Genomic DNA, 22,016 nt, shown 5'->3' with positions numbered 1-22,016 from the left:
TATTAGAATGAGGTCGGTGGTGGTGAGGAGCAAGAGAGAAGAATCACCATCGTTGGTTCGGTGTTCAGTGTTGGAGAGGAAGAGTGATGGCCCCTGATGTTCGGTGTTCACCAGTACCACCACTGGATCCAAATGGAGAAGACAGTGAATAGTAGATTATCGTGTTAATGGAGAAAGAGAGGGAGGTAATTTAAAATAATAGCAATTGTTAGATATAGTAGAGGTAGTTTAAGATAATAGTTAAACAATAAGGTAGAGTTGATTAATTAGCTAAACAGTAAATGTAGTTTAAGAAGTTTACACAAAAAATAATGGGTCTTGCCAACATCCCACCTTCACTCGTTATCATGCATTGGATGTATCTATCAAACTAGCATTTTAAACCCGCCATTTATCTAGTCAGTCAAACTGTTCAACCATCATTCAGCCTTGATTTTAGGACGAATTCTCAATTTGGTCAAAAAATGTTGAGTTGGTTAAAAACCATCATTCAGCCTTGAACTGTTGACTTGTTTAACTCAGTCATTGGATCAAACTTACGCAATGGCTATTCAGCCGACTGTGGAACCCAAGATTCAAAATATCGATATACCCGATACGCCAAAAGGGGTGTATCAAGCAAATCGATACACATTTTTAAGCCTTTTTTTTTGCAACCGGTTCAAGGAGGCCGATTTAGGTCTCCTTTACCCCTGAACCGATCAGACCACAAATACACTCACTATAGGGGTGTATCGAAGGGGTCCCGGAACGATACGTATTAGCTGATACGACCCGATACATATCGATACTTTGAACCTTGGTGGAATCAACGATAATGCCCCACACCAGTGAAAAATACATGGTGTATTTGATCACTGGCTGGAGTTTTATCATTGGTTCCACAGCCCAATAAACAGTTATTGCATTCAGTTAATCCTTTCTCGACTTTGCATTCAATTATCTGATTGAGGTGGTTTTTTATTTTTTTTATTTTGGGTAACTTGGTAAGATTTATGCATTCCAAGGAACCAAAGTAGTTTTTAACATTTTTTTACAAATAAAAAATTAAACTAAACAACGTAAGTTAAACATAGAATAATATTTATATATACATATATTAAATCTAAAAAATAATTATACATTTTATTGATAAAATATTTGTTATAAAAAATGCCGATATATCACAATCTGACCCATTCGACCTAGATGGTCAAACCGTGATCCACGACCTAGAGGCAAAAACAATTCAGCCTCCGGGACCATTTTTAAAACATTGTATCAAACCCGTTGATATAACATCAATTTAATGCATCTTGTAATGGATTTTTTAGATTGGAAGCTCAAACATTGTTTAATGTATTTTATGATATCTACAAGTTCTAGACTCCCAATGTTGTTGATTGTAATGTCTCTCTTAATATAAACTATTAAAGTGCACATTTCTTATTCATATTAGTGTTATTAATATATTTACGAGATTTGTAAGACTCTCCAATGTACCCAAGTATATCCATATCTTTCCACTATCCATATGTGCCTCAAGCATTCGATATGATATATAACAATGTTTTGAACCTTACATTATGAGAACTCATATACTTAATGGAAAGAACAAGCCTTTTATTTCTGTCTTCCTAAAGGAAATACTAGAAGGGGAAAGCACACATGGACTCCCACACATTTAAAATTACAAGTGAAGTTCAGAAAGAGCAAGAAAAACATACTACTTTAGTTTTGACAAGTATAGAGGCGCTAATCCAAATTATGCATCTCACTTTGCAGGATTTCAGAGCTATCATGTCATGAAGAATAACATACTACTAAACAACTTAACAACTTTTATCATGTAATCTTAACCTGCAACCTTTTCCTATTAGTTTATGAAGGGCTGCCTTGGCTTCCTCTAATGTTTCTACTGCATGTCCTTCTTCAAAAGACAGCCTCTGAATGTTGAACTGAAAAACAAAGAACAGATCAAAGAAATGCTCCAATTATCTGAAACATATCTTGAGTATCATACCCGTCAAAATTCATAATGCAAATTGTAACAAACTACTCTATGCTTTGTGCTATAATCCATCAGCAAACCCAATTAATGGGATACTGAATTGAGACCTCTTAGGTCAACCATAATCCAACTAGATAATCCTCACCATTTAAATTCAATACGTGACATTATTTTTGGACAGAAAAGGAAAATGCAGTTCATGATGACAATTCACAGATTGAGAGTCAGAATCACCATACGTATTGACTTTCAATTATGACAAAAGCAGGAGACATCACAATGTTAAATAAAAAATGTAACAACGAAACCAAAAAGCTTAATGCAACAATCCAATCATATACCAGATAATAATAACTGTTTGAGAGATTATCCAAAAATACAGTTGTTCATACAAGTTGTGTGTGCATGTGTGTGCATTTGCTGATGATGCATGTGCAAGAAGCAGAATTCAATATATACCTGTGCACCTTGACGAACACGGATATCAGTGCCTTTACTGTCAATTGATATGAGAGCAGCATCATCTATCTCTGTCTCAGTTGACAAGAGCTCTCTAAGTGGTTTGGAGAAGATTGCGTTCAGTTCCTACAAAACCAATCAAATATTTAAGAATACTTTAAATTGGTTCACATCAATATCAAGGGGCACTTGAACATGCCTAAGGCTGTATCGGATCAGGATATAACAGAACTAAGTATGGATTCTTTATTTTATTATTATTATTTTTTTTTTTTTGGGGGGGGGGGGGGAATCTGCAAGTTTCTAGGTTCCACCTTTCACATCTAATTCTGTAAAGAAATTGATTTCAGGAACTTGAAGATTGACAGGAGTCTGCATAACTAGGAGTTTAAACAGTGTTCATTTCCAAAAACAGTCTAAACTAGGCAAACAGAATAAGCAAAAGTACATTATGCTGCTTGTTTGGCCAAATTAAGCATTAAAGAGATTCACCTTTAGATTCTGCTCCCCTCCATCAACTGCAATCTTATCAGGTTGAAGACTCTCATATTCCTCAACATCTACCCAAGCAACAGTGCCAAAGCCTCCAATGAAATATATATCACTGGATGAAACAAGGAGAAATCAAGCCCACAATGCTAAGAAAGAGATTTCATGCTAATGACTTCCCTTGCAGAATAAACAACACATGCTTATGCTGTCAATGATTATGATGCCACAAGGTCTTGACTTCTCAGAACATAGGAAAACTCAAAATGGTTAGCCAGAGATATCCCATTCAGCCACTACATTTACAAAATATTGAGTGCATAAATTATTACAAATCACACACACATAGAGTTCATCTTTTATTTGGATTGAGACTAAATACAAGCTGGTTAGGACTCAAAGTTTTCTCATCTTTGTAGAATGTAGTTCAGCACTTTCAAACCTAGTCTATATAGATTAATTATCCTTGGCAGCCTCAGGAAATATTGACCAAGGCAATTGAGGTATTGGTAGTGAAATTACAGGTTGGTCAGGAGGTACTAACAGTGATAGAGGTGGTCCCTGGTGGTGTGCTGGTCATAGCGGTCAAGGTGGTGGTAGCGGTGGTGGAGAGGTCATGACAAAGGACATGCACCTCCTCAGAAGTGCACATATTGCGGCCTGTATAGCCATAGTAGTGTTTTAAAAGGCATGGAAGGCGTATGCCCGCCTCCAGGCGAGGCGCTCCCAAAACGCCCTGAGGCATATGCCAGAGGCGTTGACACCTCAGGCGTACACCTGTTGCGCTTTTCTCATGAGGTGTGCTAGAGGCATACGCCTCTTGTGCCTCATGCACATCTGATATGAAAATGCAGAAAAAAAAAAAAGAAAAGGAAAGGAAAAGAAAAGAAAGGGAAAGAAAGGGAAGGGAAAGAAAAGGAAAGGAAAGAAAAGGAAAGATAAGAAAAATAGAGAAAAGGAAATAAAAGAAAAGTAAGGGAAGGGAAGAAAAGATAAGGGGAAAGAAAATGGTTTGCCCCCTCGCTTCGCTCGCTCGCCTTTGCTTCGACAAGACCCCCCCTTTGAACTACTGTTATGCATCTTTATTCTTCTTAATATAAAAGATTTTTACTAAAAAATAAAGAAAAAATGAGATCCCCCCTTCCTTTTCACCCTCCTCATAACCCCCCTCCTCTTAAGGAGGCTTACGCCTCCTTGTGTTCAGGAGGCTTACGCCTCCTTGTGTTCAGGAGGCTTACACCTCTTGTGTTCTGAATTACGCCTCACGCCTCTAGGTAGTGAAACGCCTCACGTCATGCCTCCGCGTTTTAAAACACTGCCATACTACCCATTTTTATTATGATCATCTTGGCCCAACATCTAGTTAGGTTACTCACGCAGTTGAAATCTTTCAAGATGAATATATAAAACTTCACTAGGCTTTGCCAATTAAATAATATTGTAATTCTTACCAAAGCAGATACTGTTTGTCTTGTTTCCCCAAGTTTTCTCAAAATGCCTTCTTGGGTCATGGGTTTAAGACCTTTACATCACATAACTAACATTCAGGTATGTTTATTTAATTAATTTTCTACCTCTATTGGCAGATGGAACTACATCTGAATTGTCCAGATTAGTATTTTTTCATCCTAATTCTTCTTGTCTTTATCTCCTGTTTTGTGCATTCCCAAGTTTCTTCTTGATCTAATGTCTTGTGAGTAGACCAAATCCATTAATTGTTCCCCAACTTTTATCCTTCTGTACTTATTAGGATCTAGAAACAAAGATAGTGGTTTATATTACCTAGGTAGATGTCAATGTCTAAAATCAAGGTTAGTAGCAGAAGGAGATATTCAGACCTATAGTATCAACTATTCTAAAACATTTGGCCTGCTTCTAAAATTAGACCAATGCATTTTATTATTTCCTTAGCCAGTGTTTTAAAAGCACAAGAAGCAAAACAGGCACGGGGGTCGATTTGCACCTTAGGCGTAAGGCGAGGTGTGCGCCTTTTTGAAGCAAGGCACAAAAATTAAAAAAAAATGCTAAAAAATCAAAATAAAACTCAAAATAAAAAATGCCAAAAAATCAAAAATGGAAAAAAAATAAAAAAGAAAGTATTAAACATAATATTAATAAAATACATAAACTTAAATTTTAAAATAAATGTTTTAAAACCTATTATCTAAAATTAAAATACATAAACATAACTTGTAAAGCATACTCAAATGAGAATTTAAAAATAAAATCAAACATATAAAACATTTTCAAGCATGTAAAACCAACAATCTCTTTTTCTCTCAATTGCATTACTTCAAGTAGCTAATGTGATGTAAAACATACTGATTCTATGAGCCGCCTTTGTGCCATGCCCCTCAAAGCAAGCCCAAACAAGTCCATGTTAGGGTCTTAAATTCTTAATTCTAACACAAAAAATAATGATTTTATAATTTTAATTGCTTTTTAAGAAGATATTTTATTAGGACCAATGAATGAACATCATTACCAAATAGGGGGTTCTCGAGGCTTCAGTGAGCAAGTGAAGCCAACGAACTGGTGAGGTGTGCCTTTTAAATCACCGTCCTTAGCCATTAATCTTGGCCAGAAATTCTTTCGACTTTTTTCTAATACATGAAATTCTTTCAATTTGATGTCAATAAACGCACGCGTGTATGTGTGGGTTGGTGGGTGGAGCAAGAAAAGGACGAGGAAGGTGACACTCCACATCCTTTCCCAACAGAGGAAGGGGAGATTGAAGGATTAAAAAAGAGGAAAAAGAAGGGGCATAACATGGAGTAGGCCAGCAAAAGCCCAATGAACAGGCAAAGAAGGCAGGAAAGTCAGGTAGGAAAAGAAAGAAAAAATTAAGCAAGGTGGAGAGACTGAAGTGTGAAGTGGATTATGATAAAGGGAGTTTAGGTCCTCTAGGAAGGGAAGATAGTAAGGGAAGTTAAACTTTCAAAGGATTACTTAGAACTTGCTTTTATGAAAATAATACGTTCGAATTTAAGGGGTTTGGATAGCTCAAGGAAAAGAATTAGGGACATGTTGAGGAAAGAAAAGCCAACTATAGTATTGTGTCAAGAGTCAAAGCTTCCTGAAGTGGATAGAAGGTGGGTAAGAAGTATATAGTCTGCTAGAGGTTTAAGTTGGGCCTTCTCACAACCTTTAGGGTCTTCAGGGGGGAAATTGTAACTGTAGAAGCTTTGAGTGCATAGGGGAACTAATTGGAAACTTCTTAGTCTTTGTCAAACTAAAAAGGAAGGAAGATGGCTTAGTTTGGGTTCTTAACTAATGTGTATGGCCCTACATCTTATAGAGAGAGGGAAGGGTTGTGGGGGGAATTAGCAACTATTAGAGGAATCTGGGATGGTCCATGGTGCTTTGGAGTTGATAAACTTCAATCGTTTTGTGGATTCTTTTGAGTTGAGGGAGATGCCTCTCTTACAAACTAAATACACCTAGTCAATTTTTCAAGAGGCAACCCATTTGTTACAAATTGGGCATATCAATGTTTTAAAAGCGCAAGGTGCAGGGGTCAATTTGCGCATGAGGTGCAAGGCGTAAGGCTAGGCGCACGCCTTTTTGAAGCAAGGCGCAAAATTATAAAAAAAATGCTAAATAATCAAAAAAATATCAGAAATTTTGAAAAAAAATGTCAAAAATCAAAAAATACTAAACATAATATTAATAAAAATATAAACTTAAATTTTAAAATAATGTTTTAAAAAAACTATTATCTAAAATTAAAATACATAAACATAAGATGTAATTATGTAAAGCATAATGAAATGAGAATTTAAAAATAAAATCAAACATATAAAACATTTTTAAGCATTTAAAACCTCTAATCTCTTATTTCACTCAATTGCATTCCTTCATGTAGCTAATGTAATGTAAAACATATCACATTCCTGATTCTACAAGCCGCCTTTGTGCCACGCCCATCAAGGCATGCCTAAACAAGTCCATGTTAGGTCTTAAATTCTTAGTTTTCACACAAAAAATAATGATTTTATAGTTTTACTTGCTTTTTAATAAGACATTTTATTAGGATGAATGAATGAACAACATTACCAAGTTGGGGGTTCTCGGACCTAGGACTTTTGAAAGGACTGCGCCTAGGACCTAGGCGAGGCGCATACCCTGAAATGTGCCTCGCCTGTGTGCCTAGGCACACCTGAGGCGTGCCTTTTAAATCACTAGACATGTGTCTCTTGTTCATAGTATATTGATCTTGTTTTCCTTATAATTTAGACCTGTGTCAAGGGGTGAGAAGGGAATCACTGAGAGTAAGGGCATGATATTCTATTTCTCTACAAATAGTGAAATTGTTTTGCTCTTTCCTTCAGAAGAAGGATTGCAAGACAAAACACATAAACTGTGTTTCTTCTTCTCCATATTTCTGATTTATTTTTTCCTTCTCTGTACATTGGCATTCTCTTGATAGACTGTCAAAACAGGAGTAAAGCCAATCCTACATGGTTGGGTTAAGCCTTGTTGCGTTGGGTTGAGTAGAGCAGGTTGGCAGTCCTACTTATCTGAGTAATATTACATTCATTATCAAACAAAATACACAAAAAGGGAAAAAAACTAAAATTACGTTTTTGAACAGTATGAGTATGAAATGTGTTCACGATGTTCTTGTCAAATCAGAATAAATTCAGACACAAATGACGAACCTTATGTTTTGCATCCTGAAATAGTAAAAATTTCCCCATTGCTGGGAAGCTCCTTGTTGATGTTTTGCAATATACTGCTTATGAGCCCATTCCTGTCAACACAGTCAACCACAGAAACAATAAATTCACAAATATCCATGTTTCTCTCATACAAATTCCCATCTCTTCTGAATATAGCATATATGAGGATAAATGCAGGGGTCTGAAACCACCAGCAAAACACTCACATGCAAGTCTTTTGTTTCATTTTTTTAAGTCACAACCAGTGTTTTAAAATGCGGAGACGTGACATGAGGCTTTCCACTACCTAGAAGCGTGAGGCGTAATTCAGAACGCAAGAGGTGTAAACCTCCCGAACACAAGAAGGCGTAAGCCTCCTTAAGAGGAGGGGGAGTTTATGAGGAGGATGAAAAGGAAGGGGGGGATCTCATTTTTTCTTTATTTTTAATAAAAATCTTTTATATGCATAACAGTAGTTCAAAAGGGGGGTATCTTGTCGAAGGAATAGGGGGCAAACCATTTTCTTTCCCCTTATCTTTTCTTCCCTTCCCTTACTTTTCATTTCTTTCCTTTCCTTTTCTTTCCCTTTCTTTTCTTTTCCTTTCCTTTCCTTTCCTTTTTTTTCTTTTTCTTTTTTTTTCTGTATTTTCATATCAGATGTGCATGAGGCACAAGAGGCATACGCCTCTAGCACGCCTCATGAGAAAAGCGCAAGAGGCGTACACCTCTAGCACGCCTCATGAGAAAAGCACAAGAGGTGTACGCCTCTTGCACCTGAGGCGTACGCCTCAGAGGTGTCAGCACCTCTGGCATATGCCTCAGGGAGTTTTGGGAGTGCCTTGCCTGGAGGCGCCTCCAGGCGTACGCCTCCCACGCCTTTTAAAACACTGGTCACAACTACTTACAATTTCAATTGAATTGTATGATTCAAGTATGAAAAGTAGAATCCAAATCTTGAATGGATTCAATATAATGTTTGATCAGGTGTAAGATTCAATCTGGGCCCAAAACTAGTGATTTCAATCCAAATCTTGAAGATTTTCAGCATGCAAAATCTTCCAGAGATCTTTAAAATCAAGGAAGAAAAATCAAGCAAAATGTTCTTCCAATGGATTTTATTAAATATAGTCTAAAAATCTGAAAATTACTTCCATGAATTTATTAAATACAGTCTAAAAATCAAGGAAGATGTCTTTTTAGAGGAACCTTTTTTGCATAAAATATGAACTTGATTTATAGGAAAAGGCTTGGGTTGGGTGACACAGGCCCCTTAACTTCCAATTCTTCTAACCAGGACCTACACATTACATAACCCTACCTTGTGCAGAGATACACAAAATTCTTTTATTTTGAAGAAGAAGAAGAAGGTAAGATAAGATTTATTAATAGAACAAACTCAATACAAAAGGACCCAGACAAGTACATTAATTGACTTCTTTATTACAGATATATAGTAACATGCTGTGATTGCATAGCCACAGATCCTCACAAGATTTCTATAAGATGGCCTTTAGAAGGTCCGAATTCTAACCTACAAGCAGCCACAAAACCTTATATTCTGAGGCCTATCAGAATTCAAGTTATCCAACATCAGGAATCTTTATGTATTGTTTATCAGCAAAAAGGATTCATTAATAATTCAAAATCTCAGTACGGTTATTAAAGCAATTAACTATTCCAAATTACTCATCATATTACAACTTTGCCCAAAACAAAAGAGGCCTGCCAACTCCTTGTTTTGCTAACACATCTGCTATCCCATTGGCAGTCCTTACCTAGATGACAATAAAATTAAACCTCTTTGCTAGGCTATCAATTTCCAAAGGGCTGGATTGATTTTCTTGGTCCATGTGATGACTAGTTGTGAATCTCCTTCAACTTCCAATTCCCTAATTCCAAGTTGTACCGCAAGTCCCAACCTTGTAATAGAGCCAATATTTCAGCCTGAACTGAGTCTAGAAGCCAATCAGTCCCAAAAATAAGAACACTACCTCTCCTTGGTTGTTTCTAAATACTCCCCCTATGCCAACTCTTCTTCGATTGCCCAATGAGCTGCCACCAAAGTTCAATTTCAGTTTATTAAAAGCTGGGGGTTTTCCATTCCATCCTTACATTTTCTACATGCCTAACTGTATGTACCACTTCAATCCAAGGTCTTATTTTATCATTGGTTGAGAGTTCACAGAAGAAGTCCAAAGTCTTTACCCAATGTGATGTCCTAATTGTTATTGGCTTCAATCAATTCCTCCTCTGATTTACTCTTCTCACTAAAGATCCTTTGATTTCTTTCTTCCCAAATAGTCCACACCACCACTGCTCTTACTACCCTCCACATAATCCTTCCTCTCTTTTTTCTGTTGCCTCAAGAAACTAATGTTGAACAAACCTACCACATCCTGCGAGAGAACCCATCTGCAACCAAAAAGAGAACAAAAGAATTCCCAAATGCAAGACACAAATGAGTAGGAGATTAATAAATGAGAAGGGTCTCACCGCTATCCTGTAAAGGAAACACACATGAGGAGATGGGCACTTATTTGGCCTTCTTTGTTGTAGCAAGTCACAGGTGTTGATCTTTCCAAGAAACACTTCCCAAAACAAAGCTTGTACTTTAGGAGGGATAGGAGGTTTGCACCATATTTCTCTTACCGGGAAGTTCACCCCCAAAGGCTCAGATAGAACAAGGTTAATAAAAAAAATAAACACAAGTGAAGAGGCCATCAGGCAAGGGAACCTAGACCACTTCTAAAACCAAAGTCCCAGTGCAAACTATGTTCCCAAGGGTGACCAAATTTGGAAATAGGTTCAGCCTTGTAGTTGGACCTAGAGTAGAGTGTACGAAATTGCATCTTAAGGGGCAGGTCCCCAACCCAAAGTTCCTCCCAAAATAAGACTCTCTCTCCCCACATCCAACATCAAAACGAGTTAAATTGAGAAAGGTAGGCAATACCTCTATTATTGCTTTCCAAGGGGATCTTGATGAAGTATGCAATGCCAGCAGCCAGCTTTGCATCCCAGCCATTTTCCATCACACCATGAATGCTTCCAATGACCCTATGCCACAATCTATCTCCTTCTAGAGGAAATCTCCAAAGTCATTTTCCTAGGGGATTTGTATTTCTCTTAATCAGATTCTCAATGTCAAGTCCTCCCTGCTCTTTTGGTTTGCACACTTGCTCCCATTTTATCAAAATGGTCTTCCCCCCCCCCCCCATTCATTCCCATAAGAAGTTGTAATCAGATTCTCAATGCCAAGTCCCCCCTGATCTTTTGGTTTGCACACTTGCTCCCATTTTATCAAAGTGGTCTTTTTTCCCCTCATTCAGTTCCCATAAGAAGTCCCTCATAAACTTTTCTAATTGCCTTGCTATTTTGCCCAGTATTCTAAAGGTGGTTAGGTAGTTAGCTAAGGTGGATTTGATCAAAGCCACTCCTCCTCCCATAAATATGTTGCTTCCTTTCCACAGCTAATTTTTTTGCAAATCTTGCTACCACCACATTCCAAAAGCTTTCTGATCTCGAATTACCTCCCAAAGGCATACCAAGATATACTAGAGGCCAGATTTTAACCTCACAACCTAGTACTCATACTACCAATTGAATATCTTGCTCTCCCACGTTAATTCCTGTCACACAACTCTTACCCCAATTTACTTTCAACATTGAGATCCTTCGGAACCCATCTACTAAAGCTTTAAGTTCCTCATGTGAGATTCATCACAGTCCTCACAAAAAAAAAATGTCATTTCCAAATTGCAAACAAGTACAACAACCTCATTCCTGCCAATCCTCTAACTTCTAATCAAATTGTCTAGATCAGCCTTGATAATCAATTTGCTTAGAACTTCAACAACAAAGGTAAACAAAAATGAGGAAATATGGTTTCCCTGTCTTAAACCACTTTTTGCTAGGGAAGAATTCCCTAGCTGCTCCAATTACTAGAACCAAGAAATATACTGAGCTAATGCACCCTTTGATCCACTTCATCCATCTTTCTCTCAAGCCATTTTTTTTCAAAAGAGCAAGGAAGTGTTATTTATTCCATTATCTCTTTTTTTGTGTTGTTTATTCCATTCTTCCACCGATTCGTCGGAACAAACTTCTCCTCCATAATCTCTTTTAAGTGTTGTTTATTCCATGCTCGAGAAAGATTATTTTCACTTGTAAATCTTATACCATTGAAGTCTCCCCTATCCCTCCCACTAACCCCTAATTGCAACTAATTCCTCCCACAAAAGGTTCCTATCTCTATATGAGTTAGGGCCATAAACATTTGTTAAGACCCATTCTCTCCCATTACTCACTTTTTTTGTTGAAACTAAAAATTGTCCAACCAACTCCGACACTCCACCTCATTTATCCACTGTAAGAATTCCCCCTGAAGCATCCCCCAGAAGGGGGCAAAAGACCAGCTCAATCCTTTACCACTCCAAATACTTCTTATCCATCTTCTATCCATCTCTGAGAGTTTTGTTTCTTGCAGCATTAAAATATCTAGTCTCTCTTTCTTTACAACATTCTCAGGAATCTTTATGTATTCCCGAAATCTTATAACGTGAATATCAATTCAATTTGAATTCCGCTCCTAACAATCAATAGAAGTGATATCAATTATCACATTAGGGTGTGTTCAACAATATGAACGGTTTTGTTTTGAAAAACAAAAACTGCCACATCAGCAAAAATGTATTGTGGCAATTGTTTTTGTTTTAGAAAACAAAACCATTTGCATTGTCAAACATCCCCTAAGATGTGAGCTAATCAAAGAGGAATATGACCAAAAAGGCCCCTACTGAGAAGACAGTAACGAGTCTACAAAATCTTTTTGCATTCCATATTTCCATTGCCATCCGTATAACATAGGGGTAAGGGATGAGGGATCATAGGAATTCTGTTATTTAAATTGCAGACAAGTCCATTCTTAAATATAATGAATTTAAAAGTACCTGCTGATGTTCAGGAAGTGGGAAAACATCACCAAAAATTGTGACCCTTGCATTTGATAGCCCACTCCATCCAGGTATCTACAATATATAACTGTCAACAAAATCATAGAAGGAGAACGACCATTGACCCAAAGAAGATAGAACTAAGTGACCGAGCCAAGACTCAGAGCACTAACCTGTACAACAAGCGTACATCTAGGATCTGCCAACAGATTCCGTGTGTGGATAGCCAGTGGTGAAAATGAAAATATTGGATCTTTCAAGGGAAAAATTAGAAATTTAAAGTAAATAAGTCCAAAGTTTGATGATATTAAAGAAAATAGAAAATCAGGAAAAAAAGCATGCTTTTGATGTAGGGTAACTGCACACAGGAGAGACCAGCTGCTTAACAGGTCAGATGTAGGATACCACAAGCATTAAAAAAAAAACCATAGAACTAGATGATTATAAAGTCCATTTTTATGAAATTCCATCTGGATAAATGTTACTTTTGTGGCAAAGAGTATATCACAGATCACCAGTTATAATATCTCAGCTGGTGTGTGTGTGTGTGTGTGTGTGTGTGTGTGTGTGTGTGTGTGAGTGAGTGAGAGAGAGAGAGAGAGAGTTTTCTTAGTAAAAAATCTCCTAAAAGGAACTTCATCAAATAGGTCCTAGTACCAATGCATGTTTGGTAGACCATGAAAAATTCTAACTAATGAGGGCATTTACAATCTATTTATCTACCTATCAAATTGTTGGTCTGCATGTCAAAACCAAAATCTTGAAATTGAATGACTTACGGCCCATAGAGTCTGCTGCAAAATCTACTAGCGAACCAAATGGGTATCCCATTCGCCGGTGGTGCATCCGAGACATTACAGTGCAGAGATGAGCAAATCTCGCCTTGAATCATAAAGAGAACAAGAAAAAGGATAAGAAATCAGAGCAGTTAATGATGTAAAGCCATCATTTAACTATTTTCTATTGGTTGGAACTGAAATTAATGCATACCATGAGCAAAGCAGTTGTAAGCAACAATTTTAACATAAAACCAATAATAACAACCCTTACCTGCTCCATCAGATTGCGAACTGCCAATGCTGGTCGAGGTAAACCATGAGCAGAGGTTGCACTCTGAACACCACCAGAAATTGGTGTTCTGAAAAGGCCAGCCCTTGAACCTCCACTTGTTCCACTTCCACTTGTAATTGTAAAAGGTAATACTATCTTTGCATTTTCATCTTCACCTTTTTCACTACTTCCATTTTGAACTGAATTACCCTTCAGAATATGACAGATGCCATCACAACAATGATGAAGTAGCCATTTTCTATATCGATGCAATGACTACATTATAAGAAAAGAGGAGGGTAGATGGGTATAAACTGTACAGTGCTAAAAACATATTAGAAGCTAAGATACAACACTGTCAGCCATCTGGCAGAATGATAAAGATTGTGAAGCCCCATTAATTCAGTACAACTGCCCATATACCAAATAGTGTAAATTGCTTATTGAAATACAGAGAAATAAACAAAGGAGCTTTTAGAGATAAAACAGGGTAATTTTGGATAAACTGAAGTGAGGTGGCAAAAAGCTCTTCTACTAAGAAGTTGGCAACCTTGGTTTAGGTGCCTCCTGCATACATCAAGCTGAATTTTGACAAGAGCAGCCTAGGCAATCCAGATCCTATGGAACAAGGGGAGGTTTTAGAGATAAAGAAGGGCATGTCATTGCTTTGTACTCAGGACCAGTGGGAGTAGGGGACTCCATTAGGGCTGAACTTCTCGCTGTAATACAAGGTGTACAGATAGCAAAGAGATGAACTTGGAGAAGTTGATTTCTGAAGAGGATTCAAAGCTAGTCATGGAGTGGTTAAAGGAACCGGAGGCTGTAATTTGGACAGGGATGAAATTAAGAAGCTCAAGTAGCTAACAAAAAACATGACTTTGAGGAAACAATGGGCTAGAAGGTCGGCTAATGGGACGGCTCATGGCTGATACCTTAGCCAAGCAAGAGGTGAATAGGGATCAATCAACTGTATTAGGCTCAATTGTAACTTGAATTCACTTTGTATATTTTCATATAAGAGGTTGCACCTCATGCCTCTCTAAGTGATATTTGTTCAAGAAACAGGTTTTTGAGGAATCAATGGACTAGAAGGTTGGCTAATGGGATGGATGATACCTTAGCCAGCAAGGGATGAATAGGGAACAATCAACTGTATTAGGCTCAGTTGTAACTTAAATTCACTTTGTATATTGTCATGTAAAGAGGTTGCACCTCATGCCTCTCTAAATGATGTTTGTATTGTTTGTCCTGTTTGATATTTCTTTAATAAAATTCTCTATTACTCATCAAAAAAATATGAAATAAGCAAAGTGTTCAGAAAAATAAAGAATCAAAAGAAAGAAATAATATTAAGTTTTGGGGGAATAAAGAATCAACAGAAAGCTTCCCCTCTTTAAAGTACCAAAGAAAACGATCTATCTAACCAAATAAAGCAATAAAATCCATTCCAAGACCTCTCTGTCTGGATAAGTAACTAGCATGCCACAAAGAATATTGGTACCAAAGCATACATGACAATAACCCAAAAATAGATTCCAACAAGGATTGAATTGATAGCTTAGCCCAGTTTCCCACTTTAGCTAAACATATTGAAGACTTTGGCTGGCTAAAAATAAATAGGACAGAGGTTTAAAAATAGTTATGGTATTCCTTTTTTTTTATTAGTACGGTATTGTATTGATAAAAAGAGGATGAGATGCCTCAAAAAATTAAAAAAAAATGAAGTTTTTTCTTTTTTTTGTTGAAGAAGCAATTACATTTGAAAGCTATGTTTGTTAAACTGGTAAACTTTTCATTGACCACCCATGACATGGACCATCAATTGAAATGGGAGTGATGCATAGGAGGACCATGTAGGTGTATTAGCATCAAAGGCAATCTTTTTCTCTTTGCAAAACCAATGTATTAAATAATATTCATCAAAAGGTTTAAGAGTATACAAGTGTATAACAATAGTTATACAATAGGACCTCTGTTATTGATGTTATTAATGATCAAAATTAAATGTTTGTCATTTTTCTGTTTATGCAATTTAGGTCAATTAAAAGTATAAAATGGAATTGGTTTTGATTACACCTCAGGAATTATAGTGACCCAATTCCTTCAAATCCCATACTTTCGAATGAGGGGGGGAAGTTTTATTTGCAAACCCATCTCCAAAAAACAGGGCAACCCAATGAAAAACACCAAGGACCTTCAAGTATCAAGAAAAGTTGATCCCTCAATCCTACCATATTTCCAGCCTTCAGCGTTTTTTTACCAAGCTAATGGCTTTTGAACAAGTTCTGGGTTTGGGATTAACTTGGATCGGAATTCACGCACGCCAGGTGACAGTTCGAATAGTTCAACCACCCGGGTCAACAACAGTTTGAAATCACCGAAACAAGCAATAAGATTAGTAAGCCCCAATTTAGGAGTGCCTATTGGATAAATAAGTGCTTACAAGTGCTTGGTGAAAAAAGTGCTTCTTTCAAATGGGGGTAGTATAAGTATGTTGAAAATTACATGGTGGGCCAGGACAGGCCAGAAACGTAATATGCACTTACTAAAAAAGTACTTAAAGATAAGCCAAAAAAATTTGGCTTCTTCAAAACAGGCTTATTTTCTGACATAAGCACTTATTTGGCTTTTTTCCCAAATGCACATAAGTGCTTATTGGTGTGGTCCTGGCCTAAAATAAGTGTTTTTTTATTCAATTCACAATATTGTGGTTCCTAAGAATCCCATTCCTGCTTACTAGAATCCTCATTAAATGGAGGCAAACTTGTTCAAAGCTCTTACTTGATAGCTCCTCAATCTGTGATAGAGAAAGAAATCAAAGGCGTTTCTACAAATACCACCACAAATATGATTCATAGCTCCAGTCTAGTACATATTTGTTGCCCATAATAAACAAAGTTTCTGTTACTCATCAAAATCAAGAAAATATGATTCATGGCTCCACAAGACTTCAGTACTTCTTTCCTTGTCACTGAAGTGGATCTCATCACCTTCACTTGCCCCTTCATTTCCCTCCATTCCTTCTATCCTTGTTTTTAGTTCTCTAGTGGGAATACAAAATCAGCATTATCCATGGCTAGTCTTCTGACTTAGGGCATAGTTGTCAAAATCTTGCAACCTATGATACAATTAATGATCCAAATCATGAATCCAAGTGACCCAATTCAAATCTCACGTATGAATCCTTTTTCCGCAAATATCTTATGATTACTGTTTGAATCCTAAGATCAGATTCATGAATCTTATGATTTCTACTATCTGCGTACTACAACAAGAATAGAAGGAAAGGAGGGATCATTCGTGCACTAAAATAATCATAATCTCAGTAGCCAAAATAGAAAAAAAAAATAATCACAATCTTATTATTTATATTCATCAGTTCATTCCAACCCATGAATCCACTTTATGAATCAAGGTGCTATAACCGATGCCAAAAGAGATTTAAAAAGTTGGAGCTGTTTATTCAATTTAGACCGATTAAAAAAACATATTAAAACCAAACATGAAAATAAAGACTTGAAATACTGTTTTTTCTTTTCTTCTGCATGTTTGCTTCAAATTATAGTCTAGACCACGAATCCATTGAGTACTAAAGCTAATGGCAATGCAAAAGTAACAAATAAATGGACATAATCATTCTCCATCTTAATCTAAACAAATAATCATTTATCAAAATTGCAAACTTCCACGAAGAAACTAATAATAAACATTCAAAGGAAGTACTAGATAGCAGGTAGAATTTTTGCATCAAAATTACCTCTAACCAAGATGAAGACGAACCTTCTTCAGGAATCAAACTAATCTCATTTCCCGATGTCCCCTCTTCTCCTCCCTCGTCTGAAATCTCCCGAGTAAGCGCTCGAACTCGAAGCCCAAATGGTAATACTTTACCCGCACCCCGATCCTTCCAAGAAAACCGTCTTGTTTCCAAATTCTCGCAGATTCTGATAGACCCACTTGGCTTTGTCGAGGCTTTGATCGAAAAGGGAGCCGATTGAACAGTCAGGTAACTCTCTATGAGCCTCGAAGAAAAAACTGAGCTCGAAAGTGCTTCCATGGGCAATACAGAAACCTCGAAAGATATCAGAGAATGAACAACCGCGACAAAAACAAAGGCTGGTGTACAGAGCCTCTAATATCTCCGTAAGGGTTTTAATGGGTTTTGGAGGAGGAAAAGCGAGACTGCAATGGTCCCATGGCTACTTATATTTCTTTAATAAATGACAGAACGCTTTTCAAAAAAAAAAAAAAAAAGAAAGAAAAGAAAAGAATAGACAGAACGCATTTTATGCTTTCTTTTCAGTTTAAGGTTCTGTTTGGTGGCGACAAAGAAGAGAACAAAGTTCACCCGTTCAACACATCCATAATGCCAAATCGCAAAAGAGAATGAAGAGGGACAATTTATGATACGAATGGTTTAACTTTTTATTTTGGTTAAATACCCTTACTGTTTTGTCATTAACGTCTGTCAAGATAGATATTAAAAAGACTATTTTACCCTCCTCCATGGTAGATTACTTTGATCTCTCCCTCTCCCTCTCATTCTCTTCGCCGTAACTACCAAAACCACTGGAACTTGGATCGGACAAGACTCCTTATGGCTAGAACTGTAGATCTCTCAAAATCGCCACTCTTCTCAGGCGTTCTTCTCCAGAATCGCCATTCTTCTACGGAACTGCAGAGGCTGGCATCCCTCTCATTCTCTTTGAAACCACTGCAACCGCCACTCTTCTCTAGCGCTCTTCTAAAACACCACATCCCGTTCAGCCATCTCCTCAATCGGAGACCCCTTCAGGCGCTTCTTCTAAAGCACACCCATCCTACTAGTTCCGCATCAGGCAACGGGTTTTGGTTGGAGGAAGCTACGTTTATTTATGTTTCTCTATTATCACTTTCGTTGGATTGGATTAGGTTAGGCAACTAGAGTTTTTTGCAGGAGAGTCTCGATGCAAAATAGAAAGAGGGCTTTCGTACAGTTTTGACTTAATTTTTTGAGTGTTTTTTTTCCTGATTTTTCTGTTGATTCATTCTTCTATCGACAATAGAGCAAAATATTAGGCTTGGCCTCCTGGGTTCTGATTCCACACTGCTGTCTTCTGATGATTTTGGAGATGCAAAGGCTTGGCGTCCTAGGTTCCGATTCCACCCCACCGATGAGGAACTGATCCTCTATTATCTAAAGATGAAAATGTGTCGACGCCGAATCCAGCTCAATGTAATCACAGAAATCGAGGTCTACAAGTGGATCTAAAACTGGGATCTTGAAGAACTACCAAGTATCATCATATTCTCTCTCTCTCTCCGTCTCTTTCTTATTTGTATGTATTTTTCTTGTAAGCTTGATCAAGTTGAGACCGTTGATTATCACTATACTGAGATTCAGATTGACTAAGGGTACATCAATTAACTAAACGTAGTTTAAAAAATTTACCCTTTTATTTTTTACTTTTAAAAATGTATTTTTAATCAAGTCAAGTAGGGGTGAACATTCGATTTGTTCGGTTAAAAACCAAACCGAATAAATCGATTTTTCAAAAACCGATATACCTATTTGAAAAACCGAACCGAAACCGAAGTTTGCAAAAACCGAACAAACCGAACCGAATTTTTTTTTTTTCGGTTACTTCGGTTGATTCGGTTAAAATCGAATTCGCTTGCTACTCTCGATCTTTCCTATGCATTTGTGCAAATGCATATAAAATTTAGGTACAAATTTTAAACAAAGAACTTAAAAATTAAAGAATCCGGTGGCTAAAAATTTTTCGCAGTCCAGATTCGATGGCTAACAAAAATACCAGGAACTCAAGAAGAACTGAAGATGAAAAGGGAAAAATAGAAAACAAAATACTTGTACTTAAAGATTCAAATAGCAAAGAAGAAAAATAGATGCTGATTTTTGACAAATTGTTGCCAACCATGGCTTATAATCAAGCTTCAAAATAATGCAACTTATAACTGCATGTCAACCATACATAACGGTTTTCAGGGTCACTGATACACTAGTTAAAAAATTAATGATTTTTTAATAAGATGGGTTAGAGGTTGACCAAAACCAAATTTGTGAAAAAATCACTGGTCCTACTCATGTCAATGACGAATTAAAATAACTGATTTGGACAACTTGCTCCTTGGACCTTGGCTTACAATCAATAGTCAACTTCGATTTCAATAATCAATGTTCAACCTATACGTAACTGTATTCAGGGTGGTTGATACATTAGTTAAGAAAGAATCACATTATTTCAATTTTCTAAAGCTTTGATATGTAATGTAGTAGGAGTTCAATTTTCTAAAGCTTTGATATGCAATGTAATAGGTTTTGTTTGTCAAACTAACAACCTCGCCCCACCCCACCCCCCCTAAAAAAATAAATAAATAAATAAATAAAACATAACAAAAGTTTCACTCAAAAAAACACAAATTTTGCATATTAAGAGCATTGATAGGATAAGTGAAGCTTGTTCACATCTGCCCCCACAGAGTACACCCCAAGAGTGTTTAGCATGTACATCTCAATGGGTATTGAGAACATCTCGTCATTGGGAGATGTTCCCAGTACACGGTTAGGGTTTGCTGTGGAACATTTTAGGGATACATTCTATGTGAGGGAGATGTTACTTGGTCAAAATTTGAGTGGGCCCCAAGTCCTGAAATAGTATAAAATGCTAACTTGGGCCAATCCAAGTTGCACCCCTTGATTAGGATAAGCATGAATAGACACCAGGGAAATTTCCATTAAATCCATACAAATATTATATTGCACCTAAGTTGCGCTGCAATTTTGTTTGCACTAGTACAAATGTATGGGAGTGCAAATGAAAAAGATGTAAATTTCGCTTTAATTTTGTTTTGAAATTTAGGTTATTATGTTTAAGTCTTATCTTACTTCGTTTTTAATGCAACCAAATAAAGCAAGGTAAAATTTGAAACAAAAATAAATCAAAATTTGCAATCAAATCATTTGGACTACCATAATTTTGCATCAGTGCAAATGAATTTGCACTGCAACCAAACACAGCTTAAGTTTCAAATCTGTCTATGACACCCATTAATAAAAATGAGATTGGTAGAATGCCATTTGTCAAAAATCCTGATTTTTAAATTTCGATATTACCCCTCTCAAATACCTCGATTCATGTTAAAAACTAGCAGAAGAAGTTTGCCATGTGTTTATGTGCATGCAAATATATGTATGATATGACCATTAATAAAAATGAGAATGGTAGAATGACATTGTCAAAAAGCCTGGTTCTTAATAATATATAATAAATAAGGTATAAACACATAAAAGTAATATTTTAATAGCTTATGTAAAATACAAACCAGAAACTCCATGGAAAAATTAAAATATGCATATATGCTTTTATGAAACCATTATGAATCTCATTAACACTTAAAAAAAAAATACTAACTTTAATTATCAATTTTTTTTTATTTTATGTTTTCTAATTTTCTATCTGATATGTCATTCATATAAAATCCATGTAATCTGAAATATATATATTAACATGTTACAGTATAATGGTAAGTACTATTTTTGCCTGTCATGTAAACGACATAGCTAGCTAGCTAGGTTCAATTTTAAACAACAATGGTTATTTAAGGCTGTTTAAAATGCTAGAAACAATAAGAAGGTTCAAAGAATTGATTAGCAGAAATAGAAGAGGTTGTATGCCTGGATATGCTAAATTGTTTCTTTAAAGTACATCTGCTTTTCTTTTATTTTTCTCTTATATTTAGCTGATTACACATTCATCCATCTAGATTTCCAGCAAGATAATGCTATGAAGCTAGGTTTTAATCACAAAAATACCAGAGAAAAACTATAAGGAAACTTTTTTGTTCTTCATTGAGAACAATATGAAATACCAAAAAATAGGGCTTATGCGGCTATCATTGAGATTTTATGGGTATTACTTAAGAAATAAGGAAAATTGGTGTAAAGAGTTCACCATAGCATCTTTAATTAGCATAAGAAATTGAAACAAATTCATATGTGATTATGTTCTAAGCTCTAACTACTTTAACTTGCTTTGGGAGTTTTCTTTGAGTTGGGTGTCCTGAACTTAGAACACTTAGGGCTAAGTTGTACATTAACCAATGAAAATTCATCAAAATTCATGGGTTGGTTTTGATTGGTTCAACAACTTAGCACAAAGCATTTTTTTAGGTAAAACGGAATAAGATTAGGAAACAAAAGGGAGTCTCAAAGCCCAACCGGAACAGCACAGAACACACAAAGCAGCAGAAGTGTCCAGGTCTACAACATTCCAAGCTACAAGCCAGCGGGGACAGGCATCAGTCCCACAACTTACTTTGTGAAGTCTTTTCTGTGCAGCAACATGGGGTACCTGATTGGCATTTCTCTTAACCCAGGAGAACCTAACAAAGACATCCTTAGATAAACAGTCTTCAACC

General features: G+C 36.5%; 1 protein-coding gene across 2 annotated transcripts; it reads right to left on the bottom strand.

The window, feature by feature from the left end:
• Positions 1 to 1,516: 1,516 nt before the first annotated feature.
• On the bottom strand, positions 1,517 to 18,901 carry LOC148843998 (uncharacterized). 2 transcript variants are annotated; one of them, XM_088957016.1, is made up of 9 exons: positions 17,356 to 18,901; positions 13,599 to 13,808; positions 13,328 to 13,430; positions 12,722 to 12,801; positions 12,546 to 12,623; positions 7,600 to 7,691; positions 2,942 to 3,053; positions 2,450 to 2,575; positions 1,517 to 1,937 (listed from the first exon to the last, which is right to left on the bottom strand). In XM_088957016.1, exons 1-9 carry the CDS (start codon positions 17,653 to 17,655, stop codon positions 1,812 to 1,814), a joined length of 1,227 nt encoding a protein of 408 aa, XP_088813142.1. In that variant the 5' UTR covers positions 17,656 to 18,901; the 3' UTR covers positions 1,517 to 1,811. The 2 variants fall into 2 exon arrangements, with proteins under 2 accessions (XP_088813142.1, XP_088813141.1); XM_088957015.1 differs by having other exon boundaries at positions 13,599 to 13,874; positions 17,356 to 17,969.
• Between the last annotated feature and the right edge of the window lie 3,115 nt (positions 18,902 to 22,016).

Source organism: Nelumbo lutea, chromosome 8 (assembly GCF_056320005.1).
Source record: "Nelumbo lutea isolate HS-2025 chromosome 8, American lotus-T2T, whole genome shotgun sequence".
Classification (NCBI taxonomy): domain Eukaryota; kingdom Viridiplantae; phylum Streptophyta; class Magnoliopsida; order Proteales; family Nelumbonaceae; genus Nelumbo; species Nelumbo lutea.
The sequence above is the reverse complement of the archived record's forward strand: the minus strand, read 5'-3'. Positions and strand labels throughout refer to the sequence as shown.

What these genes read in the sequence shown, in the direction of transcription:
- LOC148843998 (XM_088957015.1), bottom strand. Translation starts at nt 17,655, where the DNA reads ATGGAAGCACTTTCGAGCTCAGTTTTTTCTTCGAGGCTCATAGAGAGT. An exon ending in TGCAGCAGACTCTATGGGCC is followed by an intron (nt 12,802 to 13,327) that starts GTAAGTCATTCA and finishes TTCCCTTGAAAG; the next exon opens with ATCCAATATTTTCATTTTCA. An exon ending in CACTTCCTGAACATCAGCAG is followed by an intron (nt 7,692 to 12,545) that starts GTACTTTTAAAT and finishes CTGTGTTGACAG; the next exon opens with GAATGGGCTCATAAGCAGTA.